A 20885-nucleotide genomic window follows, 5' to 3' on the forward strand; every position below is an offset into this window, starting at 1 on the left:
GGAAACAAAACAGAATTCATTTCAACTTCAAGAAAATCACAACAATAATCAAAGGCAACTGCGGCCATAACTCAATATCAGCAAGGGCACTCCCGAGGTACCGCCTCGTAGTCCCAAATCATAATTAAATTCACAATATCTCATTTTCTTATATCACCGAGGGAGCCTTCACAATTTATTTTAAAGAAAATATTTTTTTTCCGAAATAGCATCCCGCATTTTAGCCATCTTTTTCACACCGCATGACTTCTAGTAGTTTCCCCTACTAGCCACGCGTATCAAGCCACCCTTATCTCACCACATGTGTTTCAATACCCAGACCTTATATCACCGCATGCATATCAATATCACCAATATATCACAATTTGCACCTCAAGTGCCCAAATATTTCAATTTGCCAAAATAATTCAACAACAATATTGTTTCATAATAAAGAGCTCACGGCTCATGCCAAAATAATTCATGATAATATTTTTCCACAATAAAGAGCTCACGGCTCCATCACAATTAATACGCAAATCCCACAAAATATTCAGCAAATATAATAATTCAAAAATTTACTACCTTGTTTTAAATATCAAAATTTTAAATGTAAAAATAATTTATTTTTAATAATATTTGAAATTAAAGATATTCCACATTTAATTAATACACCAAATAAAAGAAACTAAGTTTCAGCTAATAGGTAAAAACAATTAGTAGGAGAAGGTCAAGCAAATTTAAAGTATATAAATCAAATCAATAATGGAGAATATAACAAGATTTAATTAATATGCAACACTGATCTACACATTTTAAAAATATAATCTTTCATATTTAGCCCGTGAACACACTCGTCACCTCGTGTACACGACTTTCAACACACTTCAATTTATCAATTCAATACCAATCCTAGGGAAAATTTCCCCCACACAAGGTTAGACAAGTCACTTATCTCGACTTGCTCCAATTTAACCAAGTAGTATGCCTTTTTCTCGATTTTTCGACTCCGATCGACTCGTATCTAGTCATAATTAATTCGATACAGTCAACAAAAATTATAGAATCAATTCCATAAGAAAAAACTATATTTTTTAATAAAAATCCGAAAGTAATTCAAACATCGCCCGTGGGGCCCATGTCTCGGAATCCGGCGAAAGTTACGAAATATGAACGTCCATTCAACCACGAGTCTAACTATACCAAAATGACTAAATTCCAATAACAATTCGACCCTCAAATCCTCAAATCTATCTAAGAGGGTTTTCAAACTTTTCCAACTTAAATCACCAATTAAGTGATAAAAACAGTAATGGATTTGGGTAATCTAACCAAAATTGAGTTAAGAACACTTACCCCGACTAAGCCTATGCGATCGCGTCCCAATCTTCGCGGTCGCGAATGAGGTTTAAAATACCAGAAATCAGCAGCTACCAGTAGTGCCAAAATGAAGGAAAATACTCTGAATACCATCCGAAACATGCCCGAGCCCCTCGGGACCTCAACCAAATATACCAAAAAGTCCTAAAACATTATACGGACATAGTCGAGTCTTCAAATCACATCCAACAAAACTAAAACACGAATCATACATAAATTCAAGCCTAATGAACTTTGAAACTTTCAATTTCTACAAACGACACCGGAACGTATCAAATCAAGTCCGATTGACCTCAAATTTTGCATGCAAGTCATAAATGATATAACAGAGCTATGAAAATTTTTGGAACTGGATTCCGACCCCGATATCAAAAAGTCAGCTCCCGGATCAAACTTTCAAACTTAAATTCCTATTTTAGCCATTTCAAGCCTAATTTAGCTACAGACTTCCAATTAAAATTCCGAACACACTCCTAAGTCCAAAATCACCATACGGAGCTGTTGGAATCATCAAAATTCTATTCCGGGGTCATTTTCTCAAAATGTTGACCGAAGTCAAACTTAGCATTTTAAGGCCAACTTAAGGAACCAAGTGTTCTGATTTCAACCCGAACACTTCCAAATCCCGAACCAACCATCCCCGCAAGTCATAAATTTATAAAAGCACATACGGGGAGTTTTATCTAGGGGAATGGGGTTCTAAAAGTCAAAATGACCGGTTGGGTCATTATATTCTCCACTTCTTAAACAAACGTTCGTCCTCGAACGGGTTTAGAATTATACCTAGAGTGGTGAAAAGATGAGGATAACAGCTGCGCATATCATGATCGGTCTCCCAAGTCGCCTCCTTGACCGGATGACCCCTTCACTGAAGCTTCACGGAATCAATGTTCTTTGACCTCAGCTTTCGAACCTGCTTGTCCAACTGAACTGAACTGAAGTCTAACACATGAGACGGATCGCCATGATACTTCCGGAGCATAGAAACATGGAATACCGGATGAACTGCAGAGAGACTAGGTGGTAGTGCAAGTCTGTAAGCCACATCTCCAACTCTTTCAAGAATCTCAAAAGGTCCAATATACCTAGGGCTCAACTTGCCCTTCTTCCCGAACCTCATCACACCCTTCATAGGCGAAACCTGGAGCAGGATCCGCTCACCAACCATGAATGCAACATCTCGAACCTGCCGATCCGCATAACTCTTCTGTCTAGATTGGGCTGTACGAAGTCGATCCTCAATCAATTTAACTTTTTCTAAGGTATCCTGAACCAAGTCTATACCCAATCACCTAGCCTCACCCAATTCGAACAAACCCATTGGAGACTGGTACCGCCTACCATACAATGCCTCATATGGAGCCATCTGAATGCTCGACTGATAAATGTTATTGTGAGCAAACTCCACAAGTAGTAAATACTGATCCCAAGCACCCCCAAAATCTATCACACACGCTCTAAGCATATCCTCCAATATCTGAATAGTGCGTTCGGACTGCCCGTCCGTCTGAGGGTGAAATAATGTACTCAACTCCACACGAGTACCCAACTCTCGCTGTACATCCCTCCAAAACCATGATGTAAACTGTGTACCCCGGTCAAAAATGATAGATACCGATATGCCATGAAGTCTGACAATCTCGTGAATATAGACTTGAGCCAACTGCTCGGAAGAATAGGTAGTCATCACAGGATTGAAATGAGCTGACTTGGTCAGCCTATCCACAATCACCCAAACTGTATCAAACTTCCGCTGAGTCCATGGAAGCCAATCAACGAAATCCATAGTGATCCGCTCCCATTTCCACTCTGGAATTTCTAACTTCTGAAGCAATCCACCCGGTCGCTGATGCTCATATTTCACTTGTTGACAATTTAGACACCGAGCTACATACTCCACTATGTCTTTCTTCATCCGCCTCCACCAATAGTGTTGTCTCAAGTCCTGATATATCTTTGCAGCACCCGGATGAATGGAGTACCGTGAACTATGAGCCTCCTGGAGAATCAACTCACGCAAACCATATACATTAGGCACACATAGCCTTCCCTGCATCCGTAATACATCATCATCTCCAATAGTGACTTCATTCGCATCACCGTGCTGAACTGTGTCCTTAAGGACAAGTAGATGGGGGGTCATCGTACTCACGCTCCCTGATACGATCATACAGAGAAGACTGGAAAACCACACAAGACAAAACTCGGCTCGGTTCAGAAATATCCAACCTGACAAACTGGTTGGCCAAGGCCTGAACATCTAAGGCTAAAGGCCTCTTTGTTACCGCTAAATATGCTAAACTACCCAAACTCTCCTCCTTACGACTCAAGGCATCGGCCACCACATTGGCCTTCCCGAGATCATAGAGAATGGTGTTATCATAATCCTTAAGTAACTCCAACCATCTCCGCTGCCGCAAATTAAGATCCTTCTATTTAAACAGATGTTGTAGACTTCGGTGATTGGTGTAGACCTCACAATGGATACCGTACAAATAATGCTACCAAATCTTCAAGGCATGAACAATAACTACTAACTTAAGGTCGTGGACCGGATAATTCTTCTCATGTACCTTTAACCGTCTGGACGAGGAGGCAATCACCCTATCGTCTTGCATCATCACAGCGCCGAGACCAATACGCGATGCATCACAATACACAGTATAAGACCCTGAACCTGTAGATAATACCAACACTGGGGCTGTAGTCAAAGTTGTCTTGAGCTTTTGGAAGCTCTCCTCACATTCCTCGGTCCACTTGAATGGAGCACCCTTCTGGGTCAATCTGGTCATAGGTGCAACAATAGAAGAGAAACCCTCTACAAATCGACGATAATATCCTGTCAAACCAAGAAAACTCCGGATCTCCGTAGCTGAGGATGGTCTGGACCAACTCTGCACTGCTTCAATCTTCTTTGGATCTACCTTGATCCCCTCACACGAAACTATATGGCCCAAAAATCCCACTGAATCAAGCTAGAATTCACACTTTGAAAATTTTGCATATAACTTCTTTTCTCTCAAAGTCTGAAGCACAGTCCTCAGGTGATGTTCATGATCTTCCCGACTCCGAGAACACACTAGAATGTCGTCAATAAACACAATGATGAAAGAATCAAGATAGGGTTGGAATACACTATTCATTAAGTGCATAAATGTTGCTGGGGCGTTGGTCAGCCCAAAAGACATCACAAGGAACTCGTAATGACCGTACCAAGTCCTAAAAGCAGTCTTCAGGATATCTAGCTCCCGAATCTTCAACTGATGATAGCCTGAAAGCAAGTCGATCTTAGAAAACACTCTGGCACCTTGAAGCTGATCAGATATGTCATCAATACATGGCAATGGATACATGTTCTTCATTGTAACCTTGTTTAGCTTGCGGTAATCAATACATATCCGCATAGAACCGTCCTTCTTCTTTACAAATAAGACAGGAGCACCCCAAGGCGATACACTAGGCTGAATGAAGCCCTTATCAAGCAATTCCTGTAACTGTTCTTTTAATTCTTTCAACTCTACTAGGGCCATACGACATGGTGGAATAAAAATGGGTTGAGTGCCCGATAATAAATCAATGCCAAAGTCAATATCCCTGTTAGGTGGCATACCCGGAAGATCCGCTGGAAATACATCAGGAAAATCCCTTACTACAGTAACTAACTCCACGGTAGGAATATCAATACTAACATCTCTCACATAGGCCATATACGTATCACACCCCATCTCAACCATTCGTTAAGCTTTAAGAAATGAAACAACCCTGCTAGGAACATGATCTGAGGTACCTCTCCACTCTAGCCGCAGTAGACCTGGCATAGCCAACATCACCCTCTTGGCGTAATAATCAACAATAGCGTGATAGGGCGACAACAGTCCATGCCCAAAATAATATCAAAATCCACCATACTGAGCAATAATAAATCAGCTCTGGTCTCAAAACCATTGATAACAATTAAATACGACTGATACACACGGTCCACAATAATAGATTCACCCACTGGTATAGATACATAAATAGAAGAACTCAAGAAATCATGTGATATTCCCAAATACAGGGAAAAATAAGATGACACATAAGAATAAGTGGAGCCTCGATCAAATAAGACTGATGCATCTCTATGACAGACCGGAATAATACCTGTGATAACAGAATCGGATGCAACGGCCTCTGTCCTAGCAGGAAGGGCATAATATCTGGCCTGGCCTCCCCTCTAGGGCGACCTCTACCTGTCCGACCTCCACCTCTAGCTGGCTGTGCAGGTGGAGTGGCAACTGGTGCAGTAATCATGGCCTGAGAAACATGAGGGCCCTGTTGAATAAGTGGGGCATGAGAAATCTGTAGAGGTGCACCCCTCCTAAATCTGGCGCAATCTCTCATAATATGACGATTGTCACCACACTCAAAACAAACCCTCGGAGGACGTGGCTGCTGGGACTGGCTCGGGCCTAATCGACTAGACTGCCCACTAAAAGCACCCCGTACAGGAGGTACAGTAGACACTGGCGGTGCATAATATGGAACTTGAGGTCTGGGATTAGCCGGAATACCACTGGAAGCTGGAAGTGCTGAATAAATAGGACGGCTCACATAACCTCTACCATGACGGGCTGCAACTGGGGCACGAGAATTATTATATGTGCCAAAATCTCGGGGTTTCTTGGCTTCCCTCTCTTCCCTCACCCGAGTCTGCATACCTTCCAATCTCCTAGCAATTGACACCACTTATTGGTATGTGATGTCCATCTCTAGCTCTCGGGCCATACTGAATCTGATACTAGGGTGGAGACCCTCAATAAATCTGCAAACCCGCTCTCGAACAGTAGAAACCAAGGCTGGTGCATGCCTAGCCAACTCACTAAATCGGACCGCATACTATGACACGATCACAGAACCCTGGCGCATCTGCTCAAACTCTGCGCGCCATGCATCTCTAAGACTCTGAGAAACATACTCCCTTAAGAACATATCTAAAAATTGAGTCCAAGTGAGTGAAGATGCCTCAACGGGACTATCCAACTCATATGCCCGCCACCACTAGTAGGCTGCTCCTCTAAACTGGAATGCCGTGAAAGAAACCCCACTAGAATCCTCAATACCCATAGTACAAAGGATACGGTGACATTCCTCCAGAAAACCATGAGCATCCTCTGAATCTAAATCGCTGAAAGTGGGAGGGTGGTACTTCTTGTACCTCTCGAGCCTGAGCTGCTCCCCCTCTGAAACTACTGTCCTAATCTCAGGCCGAACTGGGGCAACTGGCTGCACTAGTATAACCTCTGGGGCATGGTCAACTTGAGCCCGTGGCTCTGGAGTACGGGCGGCGGGAGTCTGTGCTCCTCCCCCGGCCTGAGATGTGGCGGGAGCAAGTAGAATTAACTCTGCCTGACCTAGAGTGCCAAACATGCTAAAACACTGGGCAAGAGTCTCCTAGAGTGTAGGAGTAATAACAGGCATCTCAGGTGCCTGTTCTCCAACTGAAGCTACTGGTGGCTCAGGTGCAGCAGCCCGTGCAGGTGCTCTGGCTGCACCACGTGGTCTTCCTCAGCCTCTGGCTTGGCCTCTGCCCCGACCCCGGCCTCTTGCAGCTCTAACAAGGGGCGCGGGTGTCTGATCATCGGATCCAGTTGTGCGTGTCCTCACCATCTGTGAGAGAATAGAAAGATAGTAGTTTAGAACTTTGAAGTCAACATTCCGCACGATAAGGAATCAAAGAAGTGAATATTTTCCTAACAGTTAAATAGCCTCCCGAAGATAAGTGCAGACGTCTCCGTACCGATCCGCAAGACTCTACTAAACCTACTTGTGACCCATAACACCTATGAACCTAGAGCTCTGATACCAACATGTCACGACCACAAATTCCCTCTATAGGAGGTCGTGATGACACCTAATCTCTAAGACTAGGTATGCCTATTAATGCGGAATAATAATAGATATCTGAAATAAATAAACTATAATTCAAATAATTACAACTCCCAAAATCCGATAGAAATAAGTCACAAGCTTCTAAAAATTTATTCTCTATGTCTTTATACATCAGAGTTTAAACCAAATAAGGAAGACAACATAGTAAGATAGAAGGGGACTCCGGAGTCTGCGGACGCTGGCAGATATACCTCGAAGTCTCCTCGTACAGCTAGTTTACTGATGCCTGGTCTGATAAGATGTACCTGGATCTGCACAAAAAGATGTGTAGAAGCGTAGTATGACTACACCACAACGGTACTCATGCTACTCTTCTGCACATGTTTTGTGTGCAGATCCAGGTACTTCTTATCAGCCCCGCTACTAGCTGAGAGTGATTGCTGCTGTACGAAGACTTCAAGTTATATCTTCCGCATCCGCAGACCTCAGAGTCCCCCTCTATTCCCTCCTATGTCATTTACCTTCCTTACTTTTGTTATTAGACTCTGGTGTATAGAGATACTAGTTTCCTTCTGTAGCTTGTGACTTACGATGCTCCGAGTTTTGGGATTACTGTATATTTTGAACAGTTAGTTGTTTAATTCATGTTTTCATTTCATTATTCTGCAAATGTTAGGCTTACCTAGTCATAGAGACTAGGTGCCGTCACGACGTCAAATGGAGGGGAAATTGGGTCGTGATAACACTCCACCCATCCCATCCACTCCTATCCCCCACCCCCACTACACCGAGTCACCCTCCCCCAACCCCGCCCCACCTCCACACTAAATAAAAATAACTTTCTTTTTCATTTTAACAAAAATGAGTTTTTTTCATGATGTAAAAAAAAGTATTTTCTTTCATTTAAACAAAAAAGTAATTTTTTTCATGATGCAAAAAATATTTTCTTCCATTTCAAAAAAATAATATAGTAAAAAGTATTTTCTTTTATTTTAACAAAATGAGCATTTTCTTTTCATGATGTTGAAAAAGTATTTTCTTTCATATTAACAAAATGAGCACTTTTTTTCATGTTGTAGAAAGAGTACTTTCTTTTTCAACCAAAAAAAGAGTATTTTCTTTTTAGTTATGAAGCACAAATTTCAACGTTGTTTTTACGTGAAAAAGTAAAGCAACACATTAGTCCCTTTGGGTTTATGTGAATTTTTAAAAGATTAATTAAATTACTAAAGAAAATAGAGTTCTAAAATGTTGGGTATTTGGGAGGGGGGAGGGGTACAGGAAACATGGGAATTTAGGGGAAGGGGATGAGGAGAGTAGCGTAAATTTATTTTCTTAGAAAATATTTTCTACTCTCTAAACAAACACTAGAAAATAGTTTTCGAACAATATTTTTCACTCACTGTTACGACCCCAAATTCCCGCTGTAGGAGGTCGTGATGGCACCTAGTCTCTAAGACTGGGTAATCCTATCAATGCGGAATAATAATAGATATCTGAAATAAATAAACTACAATTCAAACAATTACAACTCCCAAAACCCGGTAGAAATAAGTCACAAATTTCTAAAAATTTATTCTCTATGTCTCTATACATCAGAGTCTAAAGCAAAAACGGAAGACAACATAGTAAGATAGAAGGGGACTCCGGAGTCTGCGGACGCTGGCAAATATACCTCGAAGTCTCCTCGTACAACTAGTTTACTGATGTCTGGTCTGATAAAATGTACCTGGATCTGCACAAAAAGATATGCAGAAATGTAGTATGAATACACCACAGCGGTACCCAGTAAGCGCCAAGCCTAACCTCGGTAGAGCAGTGACGAGGTCAGGTCAGGCCCTACTGAAAAATAAATAATGGCATGGTAAAAATGTTTAACAATATAATAATATAATAACAATGGAAATGAATCAACTAGTATGTCACCCTTTAATTACACCAAATAATGAAAATTAATACCTCGTGGAAACAAAACATAATTCTTTTCAACTTCAAGAAAATCACAACAATAATCAAAGGCAACTGCGGCCATAACTCAATATCAACAAGGGCACTCCCGACGTACCGCCTTGTAGTCCCAAATCATAATTAAATTCAAAATATCTCATTTCCTTATATCACCGCGGGAGCCTTCACAATTTATTTTAAAGAAAATATTTATTTCTCGAAATAGCATCCCGTGTTTTAGCCCTCCTTATCACACCGCATGACTTCTAGTAGTTTCCCCTACTAGCCACGCGTATCAAGCCACCCTTATCTCACCGCATGCGTTTCAATACCTAGACCTTATACCACCGCATACGTATCAATATCACAATATATCACAATTTGCACCTCAAGTGCCCAAATATTTCAATTTGCCAAAATAATTCAACAACAATATTTGTCCATAATAAAGAGCTCACGGCTCATGCCAAAATAATTCATGATAATATTTTTCCACAATAAAGAGCTCACGACTACATCACAATTAATACGCAAATCCCACAAAATATTCAGCAAATATAATAGTTCACAAATTTACTACCTTGTTTTAAATATAAAATTTTTAAATGTAAAAAATACTTCATTTTTATTAATATTTGAAATTAAAGAAATTCCACATTTAATTAATACACCGAATAAAAGAAGCTAAGTTTCAGCTAACAGGTAAAAATAATTAGTAGGAGAAGGTCAAACAAATTTAAAGTATATAAATCAAATCAATAATTGAGAATATAACAAGATTTAATTAATATCCAACAGTAATCTACAGAATTTAAAAATATAATCTTTTAAATTTAGCCAGTGTACACACTCGTCACCTAGTGTACACGACTTTCAATAAATTTTAATTTATCAATTCAATACCAATCCTAGGGGAAATAGTCCCCACACAAGGTTAGACAAGTCACTTATCTCGACTTACTCCAATTTAACCAAGTAGTATGTCTTTTTCTCGATTTTCCGACTCCGATCGACTCGTATCTAGTCATAATTAATTCTATATAGTCAACAAAAATTATAGAATCAATTCCATAAGAAAGTACTACATTTTTAAATAAAAATCCGAAATTAATTCAAAAATCGCCCGTGGGGCCCACGTATCGAAATCTGGCGAAAGTTACGAAATATGAACGCCCATTCAGCCACGAGTCTAACCATACCAAAATGACTAAATTCCAATAACAATTTGACCTTGAAATCCTCAAATCTATCTAAGAGGGTTTTCAAAAAATTTCAACTTAAATCACCAATTAACTGATAAAAACAGTGATAAATTTGGGAAATCTAACCAAAATTGAGTTAAGAACACATACCCCGATGTTTTCTCTGAAAATCTCCCAAAACTCGACTCAATCCGAGCTCCAAATCATTAAAAATGGAAAATGGGACGAAGTCCCATTTCAGAACTTAAACTCTCTGCCCAGGCTTTTACTCTTCGCAATCGCGAACATCCACACGCGATCGCGAAGCAAAAATTTTCACTGCCCAATTTAACTCTACGCGATCGCAAACAATGCCACGCTATCGCAAAGCACAGAGTTCCCAGCTCTACGGGATCGCAGTCATCTTCACGCGATCGCATAGAGCAAACGCGTGACCTCCACTCCTGCTCCGTTACTCTACGTGAACGCGGCCGTCTTCACGCGTTCGCGAGTCACAAGGTCTCAAAACTACGCGATCGCATCCCGCTTCAGGCGATCGCGAAGCACAAAACTTAGCATCCCTCAATTAACCTTACACGATCGCAAACAATGCCACGCAATCGCGATGCACAAGCTAGCCCAACCTACGCGATCGCGGTTGACCTCACGCGATCGCGAAGAACAAAATTAACATTGCCTCAACTAAGCCTATGAGATCGCGTCCCAATTTTCGCGATCGCGAAGGATATTTAAAATACCAGAAATCAGCAGCTACTAGCAATGCCAAAATGAAGGAAAATACTCTGAATACCATCCAAAATACGCCCGAGCCCCTCGGGACCTCAACCAAATATACCAACAAGTCCTAAAATATCATACGGACTTAGTCGAGTCTTCAAATCACATCCAACAACACTAAAACACGAATCATAGATAAATTCAAGCCTAATGAACTTTGAAACTTTCAATTTCTACAAACGACATCGGAACAACCTATCAAATCAAGTCCGATTGACCTCAAATTTTGCATGCAAGTCATAAATGACATAACGAAGCTATAAAAATTTTCGGAACTGGATTCCGACCCCGATATCAAAAGGTCAACTCCCCAGTCAAACTTCCAAACTTAAATTCCTATTTTAACCGTTTCAAGCCTAATTTAACTACGGACTTCCAATTAAAATTTCGAGCATGCTCCTAAGTCCAAAATTACCATACGTAGCTGTTGGAATCATCAAAATTCTATTCTGGGGTCGTTTTCTCAAAATGTTGACCGAAGTCAAACTTAGCATTTTAAGGCCAACTTAAGGAACCAAGTGTTCCGATTTCAACCCGAACACTTTCAAATCCTAAACCAACTATCCCCGCAAGTCATAAATTTATAAAAGCACATATAGGGAGTTTTATTTAGGGGAATGAGGTTCTAAAAGTCAAAATGACCGGTTGGGTCATTACACTCACCAACCAAACAAGGAAAAATAAATAATAAAATCACTTATTTTTCAGAAAATATTTTTATATTTTCCTTTGTACCAAACACATCCATAGCTCTGCTCATTCTATTATGAGGCCAATGTCAAATCTACTTTAGTACATCATATACTAGTATAAATATTAATTTTCGTATATTTTAGACCTATAAATCATTGGGAAAATTAATGACTAATTACTTGAATTTAAGTCCTCAAAGAAGTATCTTTTTTCTAGTAAAATTCTGTGTACCAAAGTATATATAATTGTCACGACCCAAAATCTAACCATGGTCGTGATGGCGCCTATCGTGTTACAAGGCAAGCCTACTTCCCAAAATATTACTACTAAACCGATTATAAGAATTTGATAAAATATTTCAACTGTTAAATTTTTCATAAACTAAATGAACTCTAAATATAATATACAAAAATACAGAAACGAGCCCCAAACATCGGGGTGTCACTAAGTCATAAGCGTCTAAAACTATAAACTAAGATATATAAACTGTCTAACTATCCAAAAGAAGAAATGACAAAAGGAGTAAGAAGGTCCCGCGGACTCTAGCAGCTACCTTGCAATCTCCACAGATAGTCAGCCTGAACTCAATCATCGCCGCACTCTAACTCACCTGGATCTGCACATAAAGTGCAGGGTGTAGTATGAGTACAATCGACTCAGTAGTAACAAAAATAACTAAGGAACTGAGCAGTAGTGACGAGCTAAGTAAAATAGTCCAATTATTAATTTTCACAATTTAAAATAAACAGGTAAATTCTGTAACTCAGTAAATGTCACGAAGAAGTTTAACAGATAAATGCAGCAACAACACAAATAAATACAACCTCACAGCAGTGTCACTCCATCACTCATCACTCGCACTCAGTACTCAACACTCAAAACACTCAACAATCTACGCTCACTGGGGGTGTGTACAGACTCCGAAGGGGATCCCAAAGCCCAAGCGCTAAGCACGGACAACTCACGTGCCATCATATCAATACCTGGATCCGCACGGTCAACTCACATGCTACACGGACAACTCACGCGTTATAGTATCAATACCTGGACCCGCACGGTCAACTCACATTCTACGCGGACAATTCACGCACTATGGTATTAATATCCTCACAACTAGGCCCTCGGCCTCACTCAATCATGTACCTTACTAGCCTCACCACCATCAACAAATAAGGGAACACAACCCACATCAAGTATCACAACATATTAGCAAATAATAGAGACTGAAGTAAACAAGTATAATAATTTCTATGACTGAGTACAAATAATATAAGCATGAATAAAGCCTAAGCATGATCTCTAACATGAAGGCAGACAAGTTCAACAACAAGTAACTACGTAAATTCAGATGATGGCCATGAGGCCTCATGGGACGGACCAAGTCTCAATCCCTCTAGGTATACACCCACACGCCCTTCACCTAGCATGGATATCACCTCCAAACAGTCACACGATATCAAATTCTCCGGGTTTATACCCTCAAAGCTAGAGTTAAAACTGTTACTTACCTCAACGGCGTAAAATCCTACTCCGGGATGCCCTCATCTCTGAACTCGGTCTCCAAAAGCTCCTAATCTAACCAAAATCAAAATACTACTATCAACATAGGCCAAAGAATCGAATTTCACAATAAAAACTACATAAATAGGCCAAAATTCTGAAATCGGCCAAAACTCGGCCCCGGGCCCACGTCTCGAAACCAGTCAAAAATGGCAGAATTAGAACCCTCGTCCTCTCCCAAGTTTAACCATATAAAATTTATCAAAATCGGACTCCGTTTGTTCCCTCAAATCCCTACCTAAAACTCTTCAAAACTCAAGCCCTAACTCCCTCAATTTCACTTTGAAATCATCAATCAAATCCCAAAAACAAAGATGGATTCATGAAATATAACCAAACCTGAGTAGAGAACACTTACCCCAATCCCTATGGTGAAAATCGCCTCCAAAATCGCCCAAATCCGAGCTCCCCAACTCAAAATATGACCGAATGAACAAACTCTTGTTCTATATTTTTTCTGTCCGCTATTCTGCCGCGTTTCTCATGCCAAACGATTCTGGAACTCTCTTTTTATGCCTCCAATGGATTCCTTTTAAACTTCTAGTCAAGTTAGGCTTTTGAATCACTCAATTCGACCTTATAATGAATGAGATATGTTGGTTTTAATATTTGCAAATAGAGCAGATTTTTAATTACGAATTCAGTGGCCATTTCGTAATTATTCTGAAAGATCTGGCAATCTAATTCTTAGTAAAATGATCATAAATTCTTTATACGATGCCCAAATTTGACGATTCTTTTTGCTATGGATCCTTAATTACGATACGGATCTAATGCTTCAATCAAAATAGAAATCGGAGTTCATTTGCTTAATGTGGTATCATTTATGCTGGAAGAAACGACGTCGAAACATAAGAAAAACGAGCACAATGCAGCCCAAACCTATCCGGAACTCACCCGAACCCCTCGGGACCTCAACCAATAATTCTCACAAGTCATATATCACCACCCGAACTTATTCGAACCTTCAAAATACCCAAATAACACCAAAACACTGAATCAACCTCGGATTCAAGCCTAAGAACTTCTAAACTTCCAAAATTCGCCAACGACGCCGAAACCTATCAAACCACATCTGAATAACCTCAAAATTTTCACACACGTCCAAATGACACTATGAACCTATTCCAACTTCCGGAATTCCATTCCGACCCTGATACCTAATTTTTCACTGCTCACCAAAATCGCCAAATTTCTAACTTTCGCCAATTCAAGCCTAATTCTACCACGGACCTCCAAATTATATTTCGGACACACTCCTAAGTCTAAACTCACCCAACGAAGCTAACCGAATCATAAAAATCCATATCCGAATTCGTTTACTCATAAGTCAACTTCAGGTTGACTTTTTCTAACTTGACTTTCTAAATAAGAGACTAAGTATTCATTTCACTCCAAAAACTACTCCGAACCCAAACCTACCAACTCGATATAACTCAACACACCCGAACAACACAATAAGAAGCAAAAATGGGGGAAACGGGGCTACAACTCTTAGAACGAACTACTGGGTCGTTACAATAATGCCTGAGGCGGAGCTAGCATGTATCATACGAGTTTACGTGAACGTAATAACTTTTGTCCACCACTTATATATATATTAAGAAATTCACTAAATATTTTCAAATAATTAATTATAAATTGAGTTATTATAGAGTATATTAAATTAAAATCAGTGTAGGAACGCACAAACATTAAATCCCAGATCAGTATCCTTATAATACATTAACACCTACTCTTAATCTTTATCAATCAAATAATGGATTGTGAACTCTCAAGAACCTTGCCTAGCTTATAGCTTCATTAATCTCTCCCTACCACCTCAACCACAACACCGCCCTCTTTAGTGTTGCTTTTACGAACGTTTGGCAGACGCATATCAACTTGGTTAGTAGCAATAATATTTGGTAGAACTAGTGGTCCTTGCCCACCATATGAAGAGTGTATAAGTAATTAAGGTGAAATAAAAAAGTATAAACGTGTGCAGCTAACAATTACATTTTCCTCCTAACCAACCTACATCATTTAGTTAATATACTAGGCTGGTGCACACTGTTAGAATTAAAGCATACAGAAAAAAGTAGACACTAAATTGAATAAGGATTTGTATATATTTTTGGCAGCCGAGAATTTAAAGAAAATTGCCATCAAAAAATTGTTGCAAATCTTGACTTTTGTTCCACGAACTAAATGTTTTTAAGTGACCTGTGTGTTCTGAGAGATAAACTTCTTTAAAAATAGAACATATCTTTTTTGGTACATTCAATATAAGTTACCTCTCTATTTTAATTTACTAGCCTTACAGTACGTGCGTTGCGTGTATACCCTATCTAAATGAATAGCTTTTTAAACATAATCTTATATTAAAAATTATATTTGAGTTATTATAAATAAAAGTGTAAGTCCTTGAAAATAGAGAATACTAATCATATACTCCTATATTACTCAATAAGAAAAATAATTACCCCATAAAAGTGTTCTCAGTCATCGGTTGATTGAAAATATCAATCAATATACAAATACTAAAGATGTTTATAAGAATTCCTATTTTTTTAATTTCTTAAATCTTAAGTTTTCTACAATGGAAATTTTCAACTATAAGTTCCCCCTCAATAATCAATTTCCTTAAATAGAGACGCTTATTTTTTCATTAATTTATTTTTAAAAATATTTAATTGAATTGCTAAAAGATTAATTTTTTATCCATTTATAAAGTTAGAATCTCCATTTAGTATTACTTATATTCATCCTCCTTTTTATCTCTATACTTTCTTAAGATAGGTTCAAAATTATCACTCAATGATGTGCTCTCTCGATCCATGCAAGAAAAAATGAGTACTATTTTTCATGGATTTCAATTGACCTAACACTTGACATTTTATAACTTTATAATACAAAAATATGTGAGTAAAAAAAGGACTTCCACAACTATGATCTTTGTGATCCTTTTGTTGTATATGTGATTCAACCAAATCATACATTATACTTTCGCTCATCTTATAGAAATCTCAAAAGTTGCCTAACAGCCCCGCTCCCATCAAACCGATTCCAAATCTTATATGCTATTTACCAAAACATTTAAATACAATATATTAGCAATACTATTGGAAACATGTGGTTAGAAGGAACCTTGTTATAAATAAATTAAATATTATGTCCAATATAATAATTTAAGAGGCAAATTTCCAAAAAAAATGAAATTACACGGAAAAAAGCACAAAGCATCCTATATAATACAAGTATATTGATAGCCAAAATATATCTTTTTTTGAACTTAATTAGGAAGAATGATGGTTGCACGTCATATAATCGAAATATATTTTTTAATTTGACTACTTTAAATTATGGATAACCTTCATAGTTCACAGCACAAAATACATGGCACATTATCTATGCAAAACTTTAATTAAATCATGCAGAACGGATGCATAAATTGAACATCTAAAAATAATTAACTTATGATTTCATTTGATGTGAAATTAAATTTTTTTAAAGAGTAAAAAAAATCGTTCAAAACTTTGTATAGGCACGTTGCACGTGTACCTTTTCAGTGAGTATAATTTTTAAAACTAACACAAATGCCTAATAATGTATTGAAATTGTAAACTAAAATTTAAAAGGAAAAATTCAATTCCGTAAAATAATGAAGGTTAATGATATTTAGCTAACTCGATGAAAGAGGAAATTGTACTTCACGAAGTTCTCAAATATCTTATTAAATTATATACATATATTCTTATTTCCAGAAGGCACCATAGTTTTTCTTTATAATTTATTGTCTTTTTTTTTTAATATTTGAGTTGATTTTTGTTACTTATATTTTTAACATGTCAAATGATAGTTATTTCAAAATTGTGTTTTGGGGTATCGAATCATTTCTATGAATTGATAAAAACAAATTCAATTTACTATATGATTAATATTATTGTGATGACCCAATAGGTCATTTATAGTTTTACCTTTCATTTCTATGTTCCGAGACCTCGAATAGCTCCTTTTAACTTTTTTCGATTTACGTGCACATTCCGTGTCCTTTTTTCCGGAAGGTTTTTATGAGAAAATTGATGAAAATATAAAATTGTGCCCTAAAACTAATTTGAGTTGAATACGGTCAACGTTTTGTGTAAACGGACCCGGATCTGTATTTTGATGGTCCCGGTGGGTCCGTATCGATGTATGTCCGGAATCGAATTCAAAAGTCCCTAACCTGAATTAACGCAATTTGTTGAAAACTAGCAATTTAAAGGTTTAAAGGATTCATTAGGTTGACTTTGTTGCTACCGGGTTCGCATTTTAATTTCGGAACTTGGTATTACAGTATTTATGACTTGTTTGAAAAATTTGATTCAAAACGGAGTTGATTTGATGTGATTCGGACGTCCGGTTGAAAAATTGCATCTTCTTAAGTTTCATTGAAAATTTCATTCGTTTTAATGTCCGATTCGTAGCTCTAGGAGTTATTTTGGTATTTTGATCGCGCGAGCAAGTTCATATGATATTTTTACACTTGTGTTCATGTTTGATTTGGAGCCCGAGGGGCTCGGGTGAATTTCGGATAGGGTAGGGATGATTTTGAACTTAGAAAAAATGCTGGTTTAGTATCTGCTGGTTTCTGGTGAATGCTTCTTCGCTACTGGGGTAGATTTGCTCATCGCGAATGCGAAGTTTTGGTCACGAACGTGGAGCAGTTGGGAGTCTGCCCTTCGCAAACGTGGCCACTCCATCACGAATGCATCGTGTTAGGAGGCGGGGGCTGGGAATGGAACTTACTCTACGTGAACGCTAGCCCTGGCTAGCGAACGCGAAGGCGGGGTGGGGTAAGCCTACGCGAACGCGTAGAGTGTTTCACGATTGCGTAAGCCAACTGCGCAGTGCCCTTTGCGAACGCGTCAGGTGTCTCGCGAACGCGATGAACACCTGATGCCCAGTCATTTAAACTTTCAAAAATCGAGATTTCACCCATTTTTCAGCATCTTCTTATTAGATCTCGGCCTAGAGGCGATTTGGGAGAGAAATTTCATCACCCTTTCATAGGTTGGTGTAGTTTGACTTGTTTTCTTCTATTTTCATCACCATCTATTAATTTCTAACCTTAATCTATGTTCTTTCATGGTAGAAAATTAGGAATTTAGAAAGAATTGGGGTTTTTTTGTAAATTTGGAATTTAGACCTCAAATTGAGGTCGGATTACAAAACTAATTACATAATCGAGCTTGGGGGTGAATGGGTAAATGCATTTTGGTCCGAATCTCGGGTTTTGACTAAGCAAGCCCGGGGTTAACTTTTTGAGAAAAGTATAAAGATCTTAACTTTATGTATTGTAATTGATTTTCCTAGCATTATTTGATGTTATTGAGCCGATTTTGTTTAGATTTGATTGGTTTGGAGGCGGATTTTAGAGGAAAGGCCCCGGTAGAGATTTGATTTGCTTGCGGAGCGAGGTAAATGTTAGGTCTAACCTTGATTTGAAGGAATAGGAACCATTGAGCTATGTGCTATGTGAATTTCATGTGTATCGGCGTATATGCGAGATGACGAGTGTATATAGGCCGTCAATTACTTATTTTCATGCTTTTCCGTATTTCATTAATTATTTTATTCCATGTCTTTACTGTTACATGCTTTAATTTCTTCCTATGCCTTAACTTGCTACTTGTCATTTATTATTCTCGTATTAAAAATGTTAGTTTCTTCCATGCTTCCATGATTAATTGCTACTTGCCTTAATTGTCTTACTTGTACACTTTAACTGTCATATATTTGGCTTGGCTTGTTGCACAATTTTAATTGTAGCATTTCTTTATTTGGTACGAGATTCTTTTATGGTTTTGCTTTCATATTCGTTAATCGTAGAGATTCTTGTGATTCGAGTTGTTAAGTTGATTGCACTTATTGATTTTATTTATGGATCGGTTACACGCCGCAACGGGTGGAATAAGGGAGGATTGATATTGATATGGTGGGATCGGGTTGAACGCTATAACAGATTTTATATGTGATTTTGATATGGTGAAATAAAGGAGGAATATGGTATTGATTCTGGTTATATGGTGGGATCAGTGATAAGTGTGGATTTTGACTACTTATTAACACTTTTTTGCTTTTATTTAGTCCGGAAGTATTGATTTATGTTCCTGAAACTAATAAAAGTGTGCAAATTGTAGGAATGTTGAAAGTTTGAGCTCCCATGATGAAATACTACTCAAAAAGGAGTGTTCCGACTCACAAGGCAAGAAGGTGCGCAGAACTTAAGAAGTGCGATCCGCAGAAGAAAGTGCGAACCATAGAATTCCATATGTGGCCGCAGATCAAGTAAAAGAGCCCACCAGAGTTTTAGCCAATATGCGGACCACACATGAATTGTGCGGTCGTAAAACAAGGTATGCACTGACAAATGATTCAAAGTTCAAAGAGTGTGCAAAAGAGCAAGACCTGAAGCCTTGCTGAAGTGCGAACAACACAAGAATTGTGCGGTTGCAGAAGATGTTTTACAGTCGCAATCCAAAATTGTGCTGTTGTAGAATCAAAGACCCTGCAAAATGAAGCAATCTGTGAACCGTTCATGGAATTATGCGGCCGCAGAACCTCCTGAGGGGCATTTTTGTCAGCGAATTTTGGGCCACTACAAATAGACGAGATTCACATTTTTAGGTCAAGTTTCGAAGTTTGAGCTGCTGTAACCGTTATATTTTGCCATTTTAGGAAGTTTGTGATTATTTTAGCTTTTAAACATCATATTTTATCATTTTAATCCTAGATTATGAGTTTAATTAGCATTTCTTCTTTGTTTCCTTCATTTCTCACTATGAGTAGCTAGATTCTTACTAGGGTTGTGACCCAACCCTAGTATGTAAACCTTATGGGTATTTAATTTAATGCTTGTTTATGATTTGGTGTTGATTATTTAGCTTAGTTTATGCTTCAATTTTAGAATTAATAGTTACAAACATTGATTCATGCCTTTTTGACTTGGTCTCTACTTGAGAAAGAGGGACTTAGTCTAGGATAACTTGGATAACAAGGAATTGGGCTAATTGAGGGTTTGATTAGCCTAATTAAAGGGCTCAAACTAGAGATAGTGAGAACCCGATTTGAGCTCATATCAACTATTTAGTTTGATATCCATTTGGGCTTGAGAAAGCCAAATTGGGCAAAATCACTCTTTGACCGAGAGGTATTGAGTGGGTAACATAGAGTTGAGAGCTATAATACACCTGAATCAACAAAATAAGTGTTAACGTATTTAACCCATTAGGCGAACACCTAGGTTACAGTCACATCCTTAGGCTTTCTAACTATTTGAAAAAAATACCAAAAACACTCATTCGCTTCTAGTTTCTTTTCTTAGCTTATAATTGCTAGAGTAAAATTAAAATTAGAAATCAAGAATTGTTGGTTGGAAGCATAATTTAGTTATTCCATTTGCTTTCGTCAAGTTTATACTCCTATTACCCCTAGTAACTCCCTGTGGAAATCGAC

At 38.3% G+C, this 20885-nt stretch overlaps 1 protein-coding gene across 1 annotated transcript; it reads right to left on the reverse strand.

Moving 5' to 3' along the window:
- Nucleotides 1-3476: 3476 nt before the first annotated feature.
- On the reverse strand, nucleotides 3477-5066 carry LOC138905682 (uncharacterized). The gene is made up of 3 exons (XM_070194201.1): nucleotides 4970-5066; nucleotides 3933-4036; nucleotides 3477-3770 (listed from the first exon to the last, which is right to left on the reverse strand). Exons 1-3 carry the CDS (start codon nucleotides 5064-5066, stop codon nucleotides 3477-3479), a joined length of 495 nt encoding a protein of 164 aa, XP_070050302.1.
- Nucleotides 5067-20885: the final 15819 nt, after the last annotated feature.

The sequence above is a fragment of the Nicotiana tomentosiformis genome, chromosome 2, assembly GCF_000390325.3.
Source record: "Nicotiana tomentosiformis chromosome 2, ASM39032v3, whole genome shotgun sequence".
Taxonomy (NCBI): domain Eukaryota; kingdom Viridiplantae; phylum Streptophyta; class Magnoliopsida; order Solanales; family Solanaceae; genus Nicotiana; species Nicotiana tomentosiformis.

What these genes read in the sequence shown, in the direction of transcription:
- LOC138905682 (XM_070194201.1), bottom strand. Translation starts at nt 5,066, where the DNA reads ATGGCCTATGTGAGAGATGTTAGTATTGATATTCCTACCGTGGAGTTA. An exon ending in ATTTCCAGCGGATCTTCCGG is followed by an intron (nt 4,037 to 4,969) that starts GTATGCCACCTA and finishes TATTATCTACAG; the next exon opens with GTTCAGGGTCTTATACTGTG. An exon ending in CCTCGTCCAGACGGTTAAAG is followed by an intron (nt 3,771 to 3,932) that starts GTACATGAGAAG and finishes AATTTGCGGCAG; the next exon opens with CGGAGATGGTTGGAGTTACT.